Source organism: Cicer arietinum, chromosome 3 (genome assembly GCF_000331145.2).
Source record: "Cicer arietinum cultivar CDC Frontier isolate Library 1 chromosome 3, Cicar.CDCFrontier_v2.0, whole genome shotgun sequence".
In the NCBI taxonomy this organism is placed as follows: domain Eukaryota; kingdom Viridiplantae; phylum Streptophyta; class Magnoliopsida; order Fabales; family Fabaceae; genus Cicer; species Cicer arietinum.
The window spans coordinates 21,582,556-21,602,201 of NC_021162.2; the positions used below are offsets into that span (position 1 = coordinate 21,582,556).

At 29.3% G+C, this 19,646-nt stretch overlaps 2 protein-coding genes across 2 annotated transcripts; both read right to left on the reverse strand.

Moving 5' to 3' along the window:
• Positions 1–1,875: 1,875 nt before the first annotated feature.
• LOC101499263 (uncharacterized) lies at positions 1,876–3,266 on the reverse strand. Its single transcript, XM_004516847.4, has one exon. It carries the CDS (start codon positions 3,036–3,038, stop codon positions 2,352–2,354), a length of 687 nt encoding a protein of 228 aa, XP_004516904.1. The 5' UTR covers positions 3,039–3,266; the 3' UTR covers positions 1,876–2,351.
• A 3,604-nt stretch (positions 3,267–6,870) lies between these two features.
• LOC101499580 (uncharacterized) lies at positions 6,871–10,957 on the reverse strand. The gene is made up of 3 exons (XM_004516848.2): positions 10,910–10,957; positions 9,810–9,938; positions 6,871–7,734 (listed from the first exon to the last, which is right to left on the reverse strand). Exons 1-3 carry the CDS (start codon positions 10,955–10,957, stop codon positions 6,871–6,873), a joined length of 1,041 nt encoding a protein of 346 aa, XP_004516905.2.
• Between the last annotated feature and the right edge of the window lie 8,689 nt (positions 10,958–19,646).

Genomic DNA, 19,646 nt, shown 5'->3' on the forward strand with positions numbered 1-19,646 from the left:
TTTTAAATTATAATAAGGTCAAACGGAACAAAAAATTTATGATAGAACGTACAGCACACACTAGACTAAGTCATTCAAAGTCTAGTTTAATATAACCTATTCTTATCGACAATTATATTCTACTGCAACATTGTAACTATGGAAATCGTGAAATCTTTTTAAACAGCCACAATCCATACAACAATTTAAAATTTAAGTTTTTTTTAATGCAGCTACGACCAAAACAACTATTTAAAACTTTGATAATATTTATGTTTTTTATAGAAAAATATTAATAATTTAATTCAATCATGTTAATTTGCGGAACCGAACCGGACCATATGCTTGTAACTCCTTCCATAAGTTGCCTGTCTTTTTAAAGTGCATGTTTTAACATGTGACATTTTATAATGACTCATATGGTGGAACCACCTAGAGGCTAACACATTTATTAAGTCAAAAAACTTCAAACACACACAACTTCAATATCTAAGGTAAAGGACTGCAGCTACAAGCATCAATAGACAGAGATGTCCATGAATCTTGTGAAGATTAAAGTAACATGGGTCCTTCCCATGCCATGATTAAAGCCACAGGTGGGCAGAGGGGAAAAAGAAATATGGTCTCATTTATTTTATTTTATTTTATTTTTCTCTACTTTTTTGAACAATTAGAAACTTTATGAAGAGGAAAAGGTTGGTTATTGTTGCTTCTCAATGGATCCTATCCTGACTATTACATTGTGCTAAAGAGTACTATTTTTCCATATTTAATTTTCTATGTAGTTGGATATTCCCCATAACTTATAGTCACAGTTATAAACCAATATTTTACTAGATGCATTTCCCAAGCTAGAATAGTGTATACATGATCTTTTTTCACAATTCGAGATTATTTGGCATTTTGCTACTTATAAAATACTAATTTGTAACATTTAAAAATGGATGGTTCATGGATCACGGGTTAGACATTGGCACAATTTACCATGAACTAATTTGCAGGGGAAAAAATGAATTGAGCAGTATCTGTACCCAAGATTTATATTATACAGAAATTGCAGGCTCTCTGTACCAAAAATGAATAAATAAAGTGTGTATTCCATATGTACCCAAAAAAAAGTTTGTATTAAATCATTGAAAAAGTTTGCATTACATTGTATATATACACCTTATATAAAAAGCAAAAGTTAAATAACACTGTTTAAAAAATAAAATAAATAATTTGCTAAACATAAATAAAAAATGTTATATATTAAAAAATTAAATATATATTGAATTTTCTTAAAAAAGTTATAATATATATATAAAATACAATATAATCAATGCCTCAAGAAATTCATGAGTACATCCTTAAAATTTCTTTACTATATTCGACTAAAATTTTCAACCATTTCCCCTATTTTGTTAACTATAAAAAAATGGGCTCTTCTAATGTTACATTAATATGCATAGAGATATATAAATGTATAGGACTATCTCATACAAATAAAATATAATTTTTTTTTACTATAAATTATCTCGATCATAGATACTTTTATTTGAGACACATCAAAAATTAAACGAAAATTCATCAAGTTGTAGAAGGCTAACCCTTTCTTCTAGACTCAACCTTTATAGAATTCATAAAAAAAAATATATATAAATAATTACTAGGCCACATAATAATATGATTTCCTGAATAATCTACGATCTGGAAAAACAACAACAATGAAAACTGTGTTGTGCTAATAATTAGCATTTAAGAAGACATTTAAAAGTAACATTTTCAATTTTCATGTTCAACAAGTGCAAGATAAATTAGGAGTATTTATAATGTCATGAATTCAGGGTATGCTAGATAGTGATTTTGCAATGCCTGGAATAGCTAAAAACAATTAGGCTAGCTAGCAAGAACAAATGTTGTCCTAACTCTTCTGCTCCTATGACAAATTTTGCATCAATATCTGTCGGTAAAAAGGACAAATTCAACTTCAATTGTACAATAAACTTCCATTCAATCCCCAAAATTATTCATTCTAAAATTACACTTTCTTTTCCCCCAAATCCAAAAAAACAATTACAAATCAAGCAAGATAATCAACAAATAAACCAATAAAAAACCTCCCAAAAATTCTAAAAAAAAAGAAAACAAGTTAACATCCTAACAAAAATAAGAACAATAATGTTGTCAATGTGATGAAGAGATAAAAAAACACATTTATATAAAATATAAAATATTTGAACTTTGATAACTGATCATATATATCTATCCTGCTGCAATGTCGAACACAATATAATAATATCAAACAAGAACAAAATTTAGGTTGAAAGTGACCTGTCAACCTAAATCATTTTGGTGTTTGATATTAATTTGTCTGACATTGCAGCAAGAATCTAATGAGCCATAGCAACCTGATTATTATGAGAGTAACTAATGGTTCTTTGATTTGGCATAGAAAGCATAACAGTGTGATCCAAGAAATCTTTAAGCTCAACAACAGATTGAAGAATAGTCTTTAGATCTTCAGAACAAACAAAACCAAAGCTTCCAATTTTTCTAACAGCATAGACATAAAAAGTCAAGCACCCTTTTCTGAATTTGAATCTAGCCATTTCAAAACCAACAAGACCCTTTATGAGTTTCTTGTTAACATCACCAAGTGAAATCTCATGTGGCCAAATTCTATCAACATCACCTTTCATTTCTTCAGTTTCAAAAACAAAGACAACAACTTTTGATTTCTTTGAACCAAGTCCTAAGGTTAGTGTGTGCCATGCTTGATGAGCCAAGATTGTGAAATTTGTTGGCAAGAAAGCTGTTGTTGAAGGGAAAGGAAGTTTGTCTTTTGATTTGTTGGTTTTGTTGTTTGTTGGTGGAAAAGAAAGAACTTTGAGAAGTTCTAAGGGTCTTGCTCTTCTAATTGGAAATGATTTTACTATGAATTGGCCACCAAATCTTATACCTTTTACATCATAACTTGGTTTGAAGGAGAAATCTGAGGTTTGTTTGGTTTTTTGGTCATTTGGGTGTTGGTGTTTTTGCTTCTTGTTGTTGTTCTTGTTCTTCTCTTGTTCTCCCATGAGAAAATTTTAGGGGTTTTTGGTGGAAGGAAAATTTTGGGTTTCTTTTTCTTTAGTGATATAATTGATTGATATCATAACAAAGGGTTTAATTTCAATGGTAGTTATTCATTACTAGTACTTAGGTTTATTATTTTCTTGGTGAGTTTCTTTTTCGTGACAGAGTACAATGTAGTCAAAAAGTTGGAGAGATACTCGACATAAGTTTTCAACCATTTGTTTAATTAAACAAGAAAACTGGCCCTCTCTAACTATTCTTATATTCATATAATAAATATATATACACACACATTAATTAATTAAAAAGTAAAATATTAAAGTCGAGACTAAGGTTACCTTTAAAGATATGTAATTTATCCATGTCAAATGTAGGTATTTTACAGATTTTTATCTATATTTATTGATATTATATTTATCTCTACTTTCATTTAATGAGGTTTTCTGGTTTCAAATTAGTGTTTTGATTTTCAAGAGGCACATATTTTTTGCTCTACTTAACGCCATTAGTGGGAGACTGAAATGGGAAAGCGGAACAAAATTTTGGATGGTGGAAACTTTTTAAAAATATAATGTGATGAATTAATTATGTTATCCCTTAATAAAAAATAAGATTAAAATTAAAAATTATTATCTATAAATTATATTGAATTATTTGCTAAAGATTAAAATAAATTAGTACTTAGGTTTATTATTTTCTTGGTGAGTTTCTTTTTCGTGACAGAGTACAATGTAGTCAAAAAGTTGGAGAGATACTCGACATAAGTTTTCAACCATTTGTTTAATTAAACAAGAAAACTGGCCCTCTCTAACTATTCTTATATTCATATAATAAATATATATACACACACATTAATTAATTAAAAAGTAAAATATTAAAGTCGAGACTAAGGTTACCTTTAAAGATATGTAATTTATCCATGTCAAATGTAGGTATTTTACAGATTTTTATCTATATTTATTGATATTATATTTATCTCTACTTTCATTTAATGAGGTTTTCTGGTTTCAAATTAGTGTTTTGATTTTCAAGAGGCACATATTTTTTGCTCTACTTAACGCCATTAGTGGGAGACTGAAATGGGAAAGCGGAACAAAATTTTGGATGGTGGAAACTTTTTAAAAATATAATGTGATGAATTAATTATGTTATCCCTTAATAAAAAATAAGATTAAAATTAAAAATTATTATCTATAAATTATATTGAATTATTTGATAAAGATTAAAATAAATTGATTTTAACTTTAAGCTTTTAAAAATTAATTTTGTGAGAAACTGCCAAAAAATAGTAGAAACTATTTTAGACTCATTTATCACCGATTAAAAAAATAATTTTGACATTCAATAAATAAGGTATTATTTTTTTCTTTTTTTAAAAACTTCTCAAAAATGATTTTTATGAGAAGTTACTCAATTCAACTTCTATTTTATGAATTTCAAGATTTTTTTATAAAAAAATTATAACATAAATACAAAAAATTTAAAATAATTTTTTATGAGGAGCTATTCATACTAACTTCTCATTTAAATATTTTTATTTTAAAACTATATATTTTAAAAAAAATTATATAAAAAATATGAAATGCTTTAAAAATTATTTTTAAGAAAATCATAACAAATAGTTCGAATATTTCTATTAATTAAAATAAAAAATGGTACATTTGTAGTCAAGTAAACTGGCCACATTTCAACTTATGACAGATAAATCCTCCTCTGAATTCATGTGATTCCAATTACAAATGTTGATCCTTTATAGTTCAATGAAAAACCACAATTCAATTGATCACTAATTAATTCTCATTGTAATTCATTTAATTCAAATGAAAAATTAAACTTTTGTAGTGCAATGAACTAATCACGTATCATTGATTATAAAGTCATCTTATTCAAATGAAAAGTCAAACATTTGTAAACCAATGAATTAATCACAGTTCAACTAATCACAAGTTAATCTTTAGTGTAGTTCATCTGATTAGATGAAATGTCAAACTTTTGTAGTCCATTAATGAACTAACCACAATTCAACTGATTAAAACTTATTCCTCCGTGAAGTTAATACAATTAGATGAAAAGTCAAATCATTGTGGCCCAACGAATAAACCACAGTTCAACTAATGACAAGTTAATCATCATTGTAGTTCATCTGATCCAGACACAAATGTTGAACTTTTGTAGTTCAATGATATAATCACAATTCAATCGATCACAAATTAATCCTTATTGTAGTTCTTCCGGTTCAATTGATCATATATAAATGGGTGCTTACGTAGTTTAGTTGTTTTAGAATTTAGAAGAAATCCCCAACCTTTGTGTGATTAATTATATATTATATACTTTTCGAAATAAAATTAGTGATTCTCTATTGGCTTAATTGCAGTTTTGGTCCTCATATTTTAGCTGAATCGCGAAAGTAGTCCCCCATTTTGTTTCTCCCCAATTTTAGTCCCCAAAACAGAATTTTGGTTCAAAATTTGATGAAATTTCATTTTTTTAAAGCTGTACTACGCCATTTATGATCATATATTTCAGGTACAATTGTTGCAAATGTGATCTTGAGGCATGATGTGATTTAAATAAATGCAAAAAAAAATAATAACAAGCACACATTTTGCTAAATACACGTTCCTTCAATGTCATTTTGCTATTAGAACAAAAATTCGATAAACACAAGCACACATGGAGTCGTAAGTAATAAGTAGTTTTTTTTATTTTATTTTAAAAAAAATAGAAGAAAAAAAATTGGTCCCTTAATTTATTATCAAATTTTCCTTTAATTATTCTTCACTCCGCTTTGACCTTTTAACTATATTTGTGTCGGTCAAGTTGATCTCTTTCGTTAATTTTTATCAACTTATATTCAAACTTATGACTTTGAAATTTTCAACTTATATTCAAACTTATAAAACTAAAAATTTATAATTTTCTTCAATTTAAAAATCCAAAAAATTCATCATATTTATGACTTTGAAATTCGTACCGTTTATGGGTTTGAAGATAAAAATTGACAAAACTTAACTTTTTTTTATCAAAATTCACATAAATAACTAACTTGATTAATAAAAATATAGTTAAGAGAATAAAATAAAATAAAAATAATTACGGAATAAAACTCAAATAAAAAATAAGTTAAACAATTAAAAGATGAATTTAAAAGAGAAAAAAAAAAAACTGTAGTGTAGCTGGATAGATTTATGTTTCTATCCGGATTCGGGGCTTGAGTAATGAGTATAAATATTATGATTAAAAAGTTATTTATAGTAATTTTTTATGCAAAACTTCTTTTACGATTCTATTTTTGGACCTTAAAAACAGCACGTGTCACCCATGTATGCCCAATCTCAGATACTTTAGAGATAAGTAATGAGATATATAGAGTGAAATTTATATGTATTCCATAAATTTGCTAAAGGCATCACTTCCTAAGTGTTTTGTTTTGGAGAACAGCGAGTAAATAACTGTATTTGATAAAAATGTCGGTGTTCACCTGCATGTAAATTAGGGAATTCATTGTCTTAAGATATTTTGTGAAAATTTAATATTTAAATTATTTGGTGCTTGTTGTTAGCCTCTTATCAAGATTTCTTTTTTCATGTGTTTTAAGTTCTACGGACATTTCCACTTTAGTATTAGAGTCTATCATTTAATTACAAATGACTAATATTTTGTATTGGAAGTTTTCTACAATGTGGTAGTCAGTGGCAGATCTTGACCGAAAAGGTTGGGGTGGCTGACATAAAAATTAAATATATAAATAATATTATATAGCAAAAAATTAAGTTGTAATAAACACAAAGTGAAATATCAAATAATTTAACTATATGATTTAAGAATACTTTAAAGTAATGATCTACGCTCTTTAATTAACTTGAAATCATCAATAATAGACTCAGAAGTGATACTTGTAGCAATTTCCCTTTCAATATAAATCGTCATGGTATCTGCCAAAAAGTTATCTTCCATCTTGTTTCTTAACCTTGATTTAATAATTTTCATTGCTGAAAAAGATCTTTCAGTTGTGGCAGTAGAAACCGGAAGAGTCATGATAAGACGAAGTAGTCTATCAATCAAGTAGAAATTTTGCGTCTTTTTAGTTGCAATCAAACATGAGCACAATTCTTGGATAGTTGATAAATTCTTCAAATTTAAATCTTGACGAGCATCAATTAAGAAATGTTGGAGTTGAAATTTCAAATTAATCTTCTCTTGCATGTTGAAATCCATATGGTAATATTTTTCAACTAGAGTGCAAATTTTTTCAATGTTAAAAGATTTATAATTATCCTTAGGAGTCAAAGCACACCTTAGAGTTAACAAATCTATTGCTTGCTCACTAAATCTGTTATTCAACTCTTGTAATTGTTGATCAATGGCAGTAAAAAATATTTCAACTCTAAAATAATGCTCTATTGTAACCTGACCTTGTTGAAGACGAGATCGTCCAAATTTTGTTGTTGAATGAACATCGTTGAGATCAGGAATTTCAATATCATGTTTTTCACAAAAGTTCTTCACTTCAGTAAATAATGCATCCCAACCATCTTCTCTCAATACTTGAATAAGATACTTTGTTGTTCCAACCAAACACATGGCATTAACTATATCCTGAGATTGTTGTTGTAAGGCTTGACAAAGTATATCAGTTATCCCCATAATTTTTTTCATCAAATGCAAGATAAATATAAACAAAAATCTCAAACACTTTATATTTATATAAAATCAAACATCTTATGTGCAACACAAAAACTCAAACAAAAATGCAACAAAACTCAAACATCTTATATGCAACAAAAATATTCAAACACTTTATATAGACATAAAATCAAACACCTTATGTGCGACAAAAATCTCAAACACTTTATATTTATATAAAATCAAACATCTTATGTGCAACACAAAAACTCAAACAAAAATGCAACAAAACTCAAACATCTTATATGCAACAAAAATATTCAAACACTTTATATAGACATAAAATCAAACACCTTATGTGCGACAAAAATCTCAAACACTTTATATTTATATAAAATCAAACATCTTATGTGCAACACAAAAACTCAAACAAAAATGCAACAAAACTCAAACATCTTATATGCAACAAAAATATTCAAACACTTTATATAGACATAAAATCAAACACCTTATGTGCGACAAAAATCTCAAACACTTTATATTTATATAAAATCAAACATCTTATGTGCAACACAAAAACTCAAACAAAAATGCAACAAAACTCAAACATCTTATATGCAACAAAAATATTCAAACACTTTATATAGACATAAAATCAAACACCTTATGTGCGACAAAAATCTCAAACACTTTATATTTATATAAAATCAAACATCTTATGTGCAACACAAAAACTCAAACAAAAATGCAACAAAACTCAAACATCTTATATGCAACAAAAATATTCAAACACTTTATATAGACATAAAATCAAACACCTTATGTGCGACAAAAATCTCAAACACTTTATATTTATATAAAATCAAACATCTTATGTGCAACACAAAAACTCAAACAAAAATGCAACAAAACTCAAACATCTTATATGCAACAAAAATATTCAAACACTTTATATAGACATAAAATCAAACACCTTATGTGCGACAAAAATCTCAAACACTTTATATTTATATAAAATCAAACATCTTATGTGCAACACAAAAACTCAAACAAAAATGCAACAAAACTCAAACATCTTATATGCAACAAAAATATTCAAACACTTTATATAGACATAAAATCAAACACCTTATGTGCGACAAAAATCTCAAACACTTTATATTTATATAAAATCAAACATCTTATGTGCAACACAAAAACTCAAACAAAAATGCAACAAAACTCAAACATCTTATATGCAACAAAAATATTCAAACACTTTATATAGACATAAAATCAAACACCTTATGTGCGACAAAAATCTCAAACACTTTATATTTATATAAAATCAAACATCTTATGTGCAACACAAAAACTCAAACAAAAATGCAACAAAACTCAAACATCTTATATGCAACAAAAATATTCAAACACTTTATATAGACATAAAATCAAACACCTTATGTGCGACAAAAATCTCAAACACTTTATATTTATATAAAATCAAACATCTTATGTGCAACACAAAAACTCAAACAAAAATGCAACAAAACTCAAACATCTTATATGCAACAAAAATATTCAAACACTTTATATAGACATAAAATCAAACACCTTATGTGCGACAAAAATCTCAAACACTTTATATTTATATAAAATCAAACATCTTATGTGCAACACAAAAACTCAAACAAAAATGCAACAAAACTCAAACATCTTATATGCAACAAAAATATTCAAACACTTTATATAGACATAAAATCAAACACCTTATGTGCGACAAAAATCTCAAACACTTTATATTTATATAAAATCAAACATCTTATGTGCAACACAAAAACTCAAGCAAAAATGCAACAAAACTCAAATATCTTTATATAGGCATAAAATCAAACACTTTATGTGCGATAAAAAACTCAAACACTTTATATTGATATAAAATCAAACGTGCAACACAAAAACTCTAAAGAAAAATCAGCACTAACGTCTAATTGAAACTTCAAATTAAAATTGCAAACTCCAAATCAAAGCTTCAAACTCAACACTAACAATACAAGCTTTAAATTTCATGCATACATTAATCAAATCTAACAAAAATCAGCACTACCTAACAAAAATCAGCAATAACAAAATAGAAATTTGAACCTTTTGAACAAAGTAGCAACGCGATCTAGAGAGTTGCGGCGAACAGAGAGGCGAGAGCGACGAACGGCCACGGAGGCAGAGGCGGTCGCAGGCCCGCAGCGAGCAGAGGAGCGATTCGTTTGTCGGAGGCGGTCGCGCGGTTCGTTTGACTGGCACAGAGGAGGAGCGATTGGTTTATTTGGCAGAGGCAACCGTCGTCAACTGATTATGGAAGAGGGAGAGAGGGAGGCTGAATGCAAGAGAGAGGGGAAAAAGAGGGAGATAAGGAGGCTGAATGCGAGAGGGGAAGAAAGAGAAAATAAAATTAGGTTTAGGTATTTCTGTAATTATTTAGTTTTAAGTAGGGCAGTTTAGTCATTTTACCTATAAATTTTTTTTTTTTTTGGTGGCCATGGCCCCCCCCCCCTGTCCCTATGAAGCTCCGCCTCTGGTGGTAGTCAAATGATTTATTTCATTGATGCACAACTGTATACGGATATCTTATTTCGTTGATAGTTGATGAATAGATAGATCCATATAAGTAATGAGACCTGTATACTCATTATTTTAAAATTTTGAGTGAATATTTGGTGTCCAAATCTAATGTGGATAACTTTTTGGTCATTTGGGCTCCTCATGATCCAACAATGTTATCAAAGTCAACTTTGACTTGAGATGATCATCTTCTTTTATCAAAAGGTTTTCTCACAATGTGGTGGTTATGTAGCATCTCTCATTGTTGTATGTGAGCCAACAACAATGATCCATCATGAGTTATAGCTTAATTCTAATCTTAAATCTATTAAGAAATTATGAGTTATTTTGGAATTAAAGGTTCTGTCACTAAGACATTAGAGCAAGAATAATAAAGAGAATTCGGTAATAATTCAAAAAAGAAATTTAGTAACCAGGATCAAATTAGGAATCAAGGTTGGATTCAAAGTGAAACTCATCCATGACATTTTTCTTATTATAAAGGATCAATTTTATTACCGTTGTTAGTTTTAACTATTATTGCAATCCATTCGGAAATTTTTTATTCAATTTTAGTAATTAAATATAATTCAATAATAAAACGCGATCATTGAGTTCGACACTTGGTACTACCGTTTTAATTATTACTTGCAACGATTGAGTATACTTGCTGAAATACTATCAAGTTTTTGGCGTCGTTGCCGGAGATTGTCATCTCACTATTGAGTTATAATTTAGCTGCTTAATTGAAATTTTTTGCTCAACAATAATTTTTTTATTTATTTTTAATTTTGAAAAAAAAACATTTTCTTGTATTTTCTATTTTTATTTGTTGAGTCTGCTAATATCGTGTGTTAATGGTTTGTTTCTTCTTTGTTTGAGATAACTATTTGCTGTAGAGCATAAAAGATTGTAATAATGATATTCTACTACAATTATATGAAGAGTGTGATATTTGTTTTATATCTGCTATATTACGCATAATTGAGGGACAAATATTAAGAGATATATTTTTAAAATAAAACCCTCAGATTGGGTCTCTTAGGTGTGACTTTTGTGGAGGAATACATAGGAATGGAACTTGTTTTGATTACTATGTCCCACCACTAGAATATGAAGATCTATTGGTCATAGAAGCAGAAGACGACGAATGTTATATGAAAAAGATTAATTGGGAACAAATTCTACATCCTAAAATTCTATCTAAATAATCAGATGACAAAGACTTTCATATTAAGGATGTTTTAGTTGAATTCATGAAGAATAACATGGACATGGTTTCAATTGAAAGATTTGAAAGTCAATGTGAGAGGTTATTTGAGCAAGTGGTTGAGTTTGAGAACATGGAAGAGAAGTTGAAGATTAAAGATGATTTCATTGTTGTGGTGGAAGAAGATAAGCAAGAGATGTAACATTCTAAATAGTTAGAATTTCAAATTTTGAAATATTCTAATTTATAGATAGAGTTTATATAACATTCTAAAATGGAAAGACTAAAAACAATTAGAATTTCAAAATTTAAAATATTATAATTTTATAGGTTATTATGATTATATTATTATTATTATTATTATTATTATTATTATTATTATTATTATTATTATTATTATTATTATTATTATTATTATTATTACTAATACTCTAATTGTTATCAATAATTGCTTAAAATAAGGTAATATTAGTAAGTTGTTTTGTTTCTTAGAGACTTATAAATAATAATAGGAAGTTTGTTTTGCTTGTTAAAGGTTTTTGTGAAACAGATTATAACAAACAAAGCTATTAACAATTTTTTGTTACATAATTATCTATTATTAAGGAGTCAAACAAAGAGTCCATCCTAAATGAACTCAATATGTACTCATTTTATTTGTAACAACCAAGAATTTAGTGGGAAAAATATAGGATACTTAGTCAAATTATATATATATATATATATATATATATATATATTCTTTAAAAGATTATTTTATTATATTTTCTTGAATGATTGTTGTTATGATATATTCAAATGAAATATGATTTTACGAATATGGCTGTTAAAAACATGAATTATTTTGAATGTATGTGTTGGAGATGAGTTTACGCTCCATATAGATGAGTTTTAAACTCCACAATGAGATGAGGTTTAAACTCCACACGAATGGGTCTTGTACCTTACATATAGATGAGTTTTAAACTCCACAATGAGATGATGTTTAAACTCCACATGGATGGGTCTTGTACCCCACATATAGATGAGTTTTAAACTCCACAATGAGATGAGGTTTAAAATCCACACGGATGAGTCTTGTACCCCACATATAGATGAGTTTTAAACTTCACAATAAGATGATGTTTAAACTCCAGCATATGGGTATTGTACTCCACACTGGATGAGTTGATGCTCCACATGATGAGATAATACTCACTTCACAGAAGTAGTATATCTCCATATAACGATAAAAAAATCATTGAATTGATTAATTTATCTTCTGCATAATAAATATGTGTAGTGGATTTATTTGATTATTACATATGTGAATTATCGTTAATTTAATTGATAAGTTTTTATTAATTATTGAAAGTAATTGGTTATTATAGAATCATCTTAGTTATATCATGTATGTTTCTAAAGAATATTTTTGGAAGAACGCAGATGGCATGATCAATTTTTTTCTGGTTACCGCGCCGGGTGAGAATAATACTTGTTTCAAAATTATGTGTACTATTCACTGTGATTTAGTATCTCATTAAGGTGTTGTTTTTAGAGATTGAGACCGTTGGAGACGTCGAGAGTTGAGAAGTCTTAACTCCTTTGAGAAGATTAATTTCCTTAGATTAGGTTAGTAGATCAAGAATAAGTAGGCATCATGTCTACATTGTATTTAATTTCAGGATTAGTCATTAAATGCCCATATTTTATTATTAAGGAATTTTTTAGCTGTAAGGTTTTATTTTAAGGATTTTACAATATTATTTCTTTCGCATACTTCATTATTTATTATAGTACATTTTCTCATGTATAAATATGAAGAAAAAAAAATCGTTATTACCACAATTGTTATACCCACGTAACTATGTGATACATTTTTAATACCAGAGCCAATTCGAACCTAGATCGGACTATGGTGTAGGTTTACTTTATTTAATTTTATTATTATTTTATGTTTTTATTTATAAAAAGAATCAAATCTTGGGCTTATAGGATTTCTTGTTATAGTCAAAAAAATTGCATACTATTATGTTGGATATTGGACTTGACAAACTTTGTCATGTGATGCGTTGATGGTCAAAAAGTGGACCTTGACATTTATATGTTTGAGTCTGATTTTGAGCATTGGTGGAATTGTGTTAGAGGAGGTTTACTGACACAAGGAGTTCCTATTACTTGAGATAAGTTTAAAGAGATATTTATAGAAAAATACTTTCTCCACAATGTTCGTATTCAGAAGGAAACAAAGTATCTTCATATTTGTCATAGAGATATGTTAGTTGTAGAGTCTATCACCAAATTTTGAAGCTATATCAAGATATTCTTGCTATCTTAGGGACAATCCTCAAAATGAGTGGAAGCAATCAAATTTGAGTAAGGACTTAAGCCTGAGCTGCAAAGCTTTAATTGGAATTCTAAGGATTTGTGCCTACCCCACCATGGTAAACAAGTATAGGGTGGCTGAGCAAAATATAAAAGCGATGGAAGCCTTGAAACCAAAGGAGAAGTTTATCTCTGATGGAAAGAAATTCCACTGTAAGGACAATAAATTTCATAAGAATCTACACATTTTATCCACAATTTCAAAGGATAAGCATGGACAAACTTCAACTAGTAAGAGATGTGAAAAGGATGGATTCAATCAAGGGGATCAATTGTGTCATGCAACACAAATTACATGTCTTAAATGTGGAAAGGTTGAACATTTGGTTAGATGTTGCAAGAGCGGGGGATAATCCCAACTTATGACTATTGATTTAGCTTTGTTTGAATGTTTCGTGTTTGTTTTAGCTTGTCCTAAGTATTTAATTAAGAGAGGCCATGGATCCATGCTCTTATTTTCTTCAAAGGTAGAGGTTGAAGATGATTTAACTTTGATGATGTATGTAGTTTGTGAGTTTCTTGATATGTTTCCTAAATATGTCTCTAGCTTACCCTGGATAGAGAATTAGAGTTTTTCATTGATTTAATGCCACAAAGTTGACCAAGATCAATAGAACAATATATGATATTAGCCCTAGAGTTGGATGAATCCAAGAAATAGTTGGTGTATTTACTAGGAATATGATTCATTAGGTCTAGTGTGTCACCTTAGGGAGATCCAATACTTTTAGGGAAGAAGAAAGATAGGAGTATGAGGTTGTGTGTAGACTATAGAAAATTGAATCAAGTTACCATTAAGAATAAATATCATCTGTCTAGGATAGATGACATCGTAGATCAGTTGAGAGGAGTTTGGGTGAGCATGAGAAACACGTGAGGATAATATTGCAAGTTTTGAGAGATGATAAATTGTATGCAAACCCTGATGAATATGAGTTCTTGCTTGATGAGGTGAAGTTTTTAGGACATACCTTCTCTAGTAAAGGAGTAACATTTGACTATAACAAAGTATATGCAATATTAAGTTGGCCCAACCTAAATCAGTGACCAAACTAAGGAGTTTCCTAGGATCGACAGGTTACTATAGGATATTTATAGAGGGACTTTCTAGCCTAGCCTTACCTCTCACCAAGTTGACTAAAAAAGGGAAAACTTTTGTGTGAGACTAAGAGTGTGAAGATAATTTCCAAGAGCTTAATGGAAGATTAATTCCAGCACCTATTTTAGTTATAGCAGACCCATCCATGAATTTTTTGGTTTATTGTGACGCTTCTAAAAATGTATAGGATGTGTTTTAATGGAAGAAGGAAAAGTGGTAGCTTATGTATCTAGACAACTTAGGTCACATGATGCGAATTATCAAACCCATTATCTTGAATTAGAAGTTGTAGTCTTTGCTCTTAAGATTTGGAGGCGTTACTTGTATGGAGCGAAAATTAAGGTTTTTAGTGATCATAAGAGCCTTAAGTATTTGTTTGATCAAAAGGAATTAAATATGAGACAAAGAAGGTGGATGAAGTTTCTTAAGGACTACGATTTTGAATTGAAATATCACCCTGGGAAAGCTAATGTAGTGGCTGATGTTCTAAGAAGAAAATCCTTACATGTGGCTTGTATGATGGTACAAGAGATAAGCCTATTAGAGGATATTAAAGATATGAATTTGGATGTGCCCCTTAATGCTTTATGCTGGAATCTGAATAGGCTAGAAATCAGTAGTAACTTCAGAGGCATAATAAAAACATAACAACTATTAGATAAAGTATTGCAGTCTCTTGTGGACAAGGAGAATTATACCTTATCTGGTGATGGTTTTGTGTTGTTTAAGGATAATATCATTGTTCCTAAGGAGGGGAGTCTTAGGGATAAGATTTTAGAGGAAGCTCAAAATAGTAAGTCCACAATACACCCAAGAATAACCAAAATGTATTGGTGGCCTGGAATGAAAAAGGATGTAGCTAGCTTTGTGTATGTGTCTAGTGTGAGAAGGTTAAGATTGAACACCAAAATCCTTTAGGATTGTTGCAACCTTTAGAAATTCCTGAGTGAAAATGGGATAGGATATCTATGGATTTTGTGATGGGTTTGCCTAAGACGTGTATGGGTTTTGATGTCATTTGGGTTATAGTTGACCAAATCAGCTCATTTCCTACCAATTAAAGAAACCTATGGTTTAGATAGACAAGTTGACCTCTACATTAAGGAGATAGTAAAGTTACACAGTATACCCACCTCTATAGTATCAGATAGGAATCCACGATTTACCACTAGATTTTGAAAAGCTTTTCAGAGAGCTTTTGGTACTAGTATGAGTTTAGCACAAGTTACCACCCATAGACAGATGGTCAAACAGAGAAGGCTATTCAAACTCTTGAGGATGTGCTTAGAGCTTGTGTTATAGATGAAGATGAGAGTTGGGATAAGTATTTACCTCTATAAGAATTTTCTTATAACAACAGTTATCACTCTAGCATAGGTATGACACCATATGAGGCTTTTTATGGAAGAAAGTGTAGATCCTCTTTGTGTTGATGAGAAGTCTTTGTTAGGATCTGATTTAGTGCATGAGAGCACTATTAGAATTCAATTGATTAGGGAAATGATGCGTACAATACAAAGTAGGCAGAGGAATCATGTTGACAAGAGAAGAAAATCAATTGGGTTTTCAAGAAGGGGCACATGTGTCCTTGAGAGTAACTTCTAATATTGGGGATGGAAGGTCAGTGAAAGTCAAAAAGTTCTAATATTGGGGGTGCGAAGATAAGCAAGAGAAGAACACAAACGAGGAAAAGAAAAAAGAAGAGATTGATGAAGTTCGAGATTCAATCTTTGTCTTGTTCACCAATGTCCAATTCAAAAGGACATGGAAGCAACATCATTTATTTCTCAAGTTCGTGGAATTTCTACCAAACAAAAAGAAGAAGAAGAAGGATGATGTGTTCTTCCTATAATATATGCCACCTTGACAATAGTTGAGGAGTCAAACTAATGACTTTAAAGAAACGCTTTGTGGGAGGCAACTCATAGGTAGAGGTAACTTTTATTTTTGTAATCTTAATTTTATTATTTGAGTTTGTTTCTTTTTAATTGTGTGTAAATGTGCACTATGATGAAGAATTATTAACAACTTGAAGCTAGTCTAAAACTATTTATTTCATATTTTGAAATCTAAACGTATTTCTTTGATCATATAATTGCTTAACTCGATGAGTTTTACTAATGCATGCATTGTTGATTACTCCTTGGTTGTCGAAGTCTCACTTACCATTTTTTAAAAAATAAATAACTTTTGTAGTGGCATGTTTGACATTATTTTGACAGTTCATACTATCTCTTATTATCCTAGATGTGTGTTTTTGGGCCTAAACACTTTAATTATTTGTTGTGTGATTATCTATACATGTGTTATCCCTCCAGAACTTGCACTAATTCTGACTTGCATCACTTGTATATCATTGATACACTGAGGTAAATTTATTTGGTCGTTTGAGTCTTTCTAACTACCCTATGCAATTTTTTTCATTTGACAGGCCCTTTGAGTCTTGCCTTTTCTTTTGGTTACTACCCACATTACAAGTCAAAGACCTAACTTTAATTACATCACCTTAGTTGGAGTTAGGTTGGTGGTTCTCAAAAATAAATAAATAAATAAAATAAAATCAGTTTGTGTACTTTGATAAATAACATTTTCTTGGTTCTTTTGTCAATGTTTGAGAATCTCTACAATGAAAATGTGCGGAAAAAAAGATGGTAGAATAATTTAAAAATGTGTACCTAACTCCAAGTAGTAAAACCTACTATCCGAAAATGTCAAACCCTTACCTAAGCCCCATTACAACCCGAAAGTCCTCTAAAAGTATATGTGTTTGTTGCAATTGTAAGTGCTAACTATAATTTTTTCAAGCCTATGGTAGCGTGCAGAGTCGACCTAACGGTAAGGCCACTAAAGCAAACGATTCACGCCTCCCTAAAAACAAATTTTTTTACTTAATAAAAGGCCTCAAATCTTTTTTATTTAATAAAAATGCCTCACATTCTAATATTCTTAAAACTAAAATCGATAAAATCTTATATAAATTAAATAAAATATTTTATTTTTGTTGCAAATTATTTAATACTTTGTACAAGTAAATTGGCTAATGAAGATAGTAGAGACGAGAGAAATATTAATTATAAATTAAGAAATCATGAGACAAAAAGTGAGCACATTGCTTATATGAGAAATATTAGTTATAAATTGAGAAATCATGAGACAAATAGTGAACATGAGTTATTGGAGTGGTACATCGTATACATATTATTCTCTTCTTCGACTAAAAGATGAAAAATTTTACATGAGTTCTTGATGTTGCAGAATAGTTGAAATGTCTTATTTCAGTTTTTGAAAAACATAGAGAAAATATATTTTAAAATATCATTAATTCTGCTAAAAAAAATTTCTACAGTTATTAAATAAAATACAAATAATTTATTTATTAACTTTTGAAAAGGCTCTAGCTAATAGTTTTGCTTTAGACCTCATAATATGTTGGACCGACCATGGTAGCATGATGCATGTTCTAGGATTTGAGTGATAAATTCATAACCCTTGCTAAACACTTGAGAGAAATTTTAGTGAGATTGTGTAAGAGAAAGTTGAACTTGAGTAATGAATGTTAAGCATAAAAATTGTGTTGTTTTTTGTAAGCAACCATGGAGCATGATGAACGTTTTGTAGTAGTTGGAACTTTGAGAATTGAATTTAAGCTTACTTTTAACTAGAGTTGTCAAAAAAAGCCCCCTACTCCAAAGCTCCCTTTAATTTTTAATTTTTTATTTGTTATTAAGCCTCTAATATTAGACCTCCTATCAAAATATTTTTTTTTTAAAGCTCCGGCCCATTATTTTATGGGGCTTAAGGGAGGGGACTTATAGGCTCCCAATATTTTGTTAATTTTGATATTTTTTTCCTGAAAAAATTTCGAAGTTTATTATTATTTTTTAAATATTAAAAGATACTTTTTTCTCAAAAAAATTTGTGAGAAAAAAAAAATTCTTGAAAAAAATATCAATTTTTTTCTCTAATAAAACAAAATTGTAAATCATTTATTATCGAAAAAAATTATTTCTCAAAAAAAAATTGTAATCTTTTTTTATTTAAAAAATCAATTTTTTTTTTTTTTGAAATAGTGGCTCTATAAGCCCACAAAATTTTAGGGACCTTTTAGTGTTGGGGGCTATCTTTTTTTCGGCCTTTAAAATTATAAAAAAATTTGGCCCCTCTAACATGTCGCCCGGGGCCAATAATTAGGGGGCTTGTCAAATTGACAGCTCTACTTTTAACTGTACAAAATCTAAAATTAATTGTTGTTTGGGGACAAGCAACATATTAAGTTTGGGGCTGAGATGACTCTTCATCATATGCATATTTTTCATTGTTTTTAGTCTTATTTATCTTCAATCATTAGTTAATTTAATGAGTTATTTGATAAATTTTGTTGATTCTATCTTGGATTTAATAAAATGCTTATGTTCGTATTTCCTTGATTAAGTACATATTTTTCGTAGTTTTGCGTCGTTTCTTTGTTTAGTACACTGCTGAATTTTGGTGAGAAATCAACATGACCTATGTGGAGTATTTCAGCCATATATGGAGTTTTAGATGTCCAATTAGAGTCAAACCAAGTGAAAATGAAAGCTAAGATCCATAGCTACAAATTTGATGAAGACACCGAAACCAAGTTTGGATTCCAAAGAGGAGAACAATGCACCAAATGCGACACCCTAAACCCAAATTGAAATAAAAAGTAAAATACACTAGTTTTGAAAGAGATTCGCAGCGGTTCCAAAA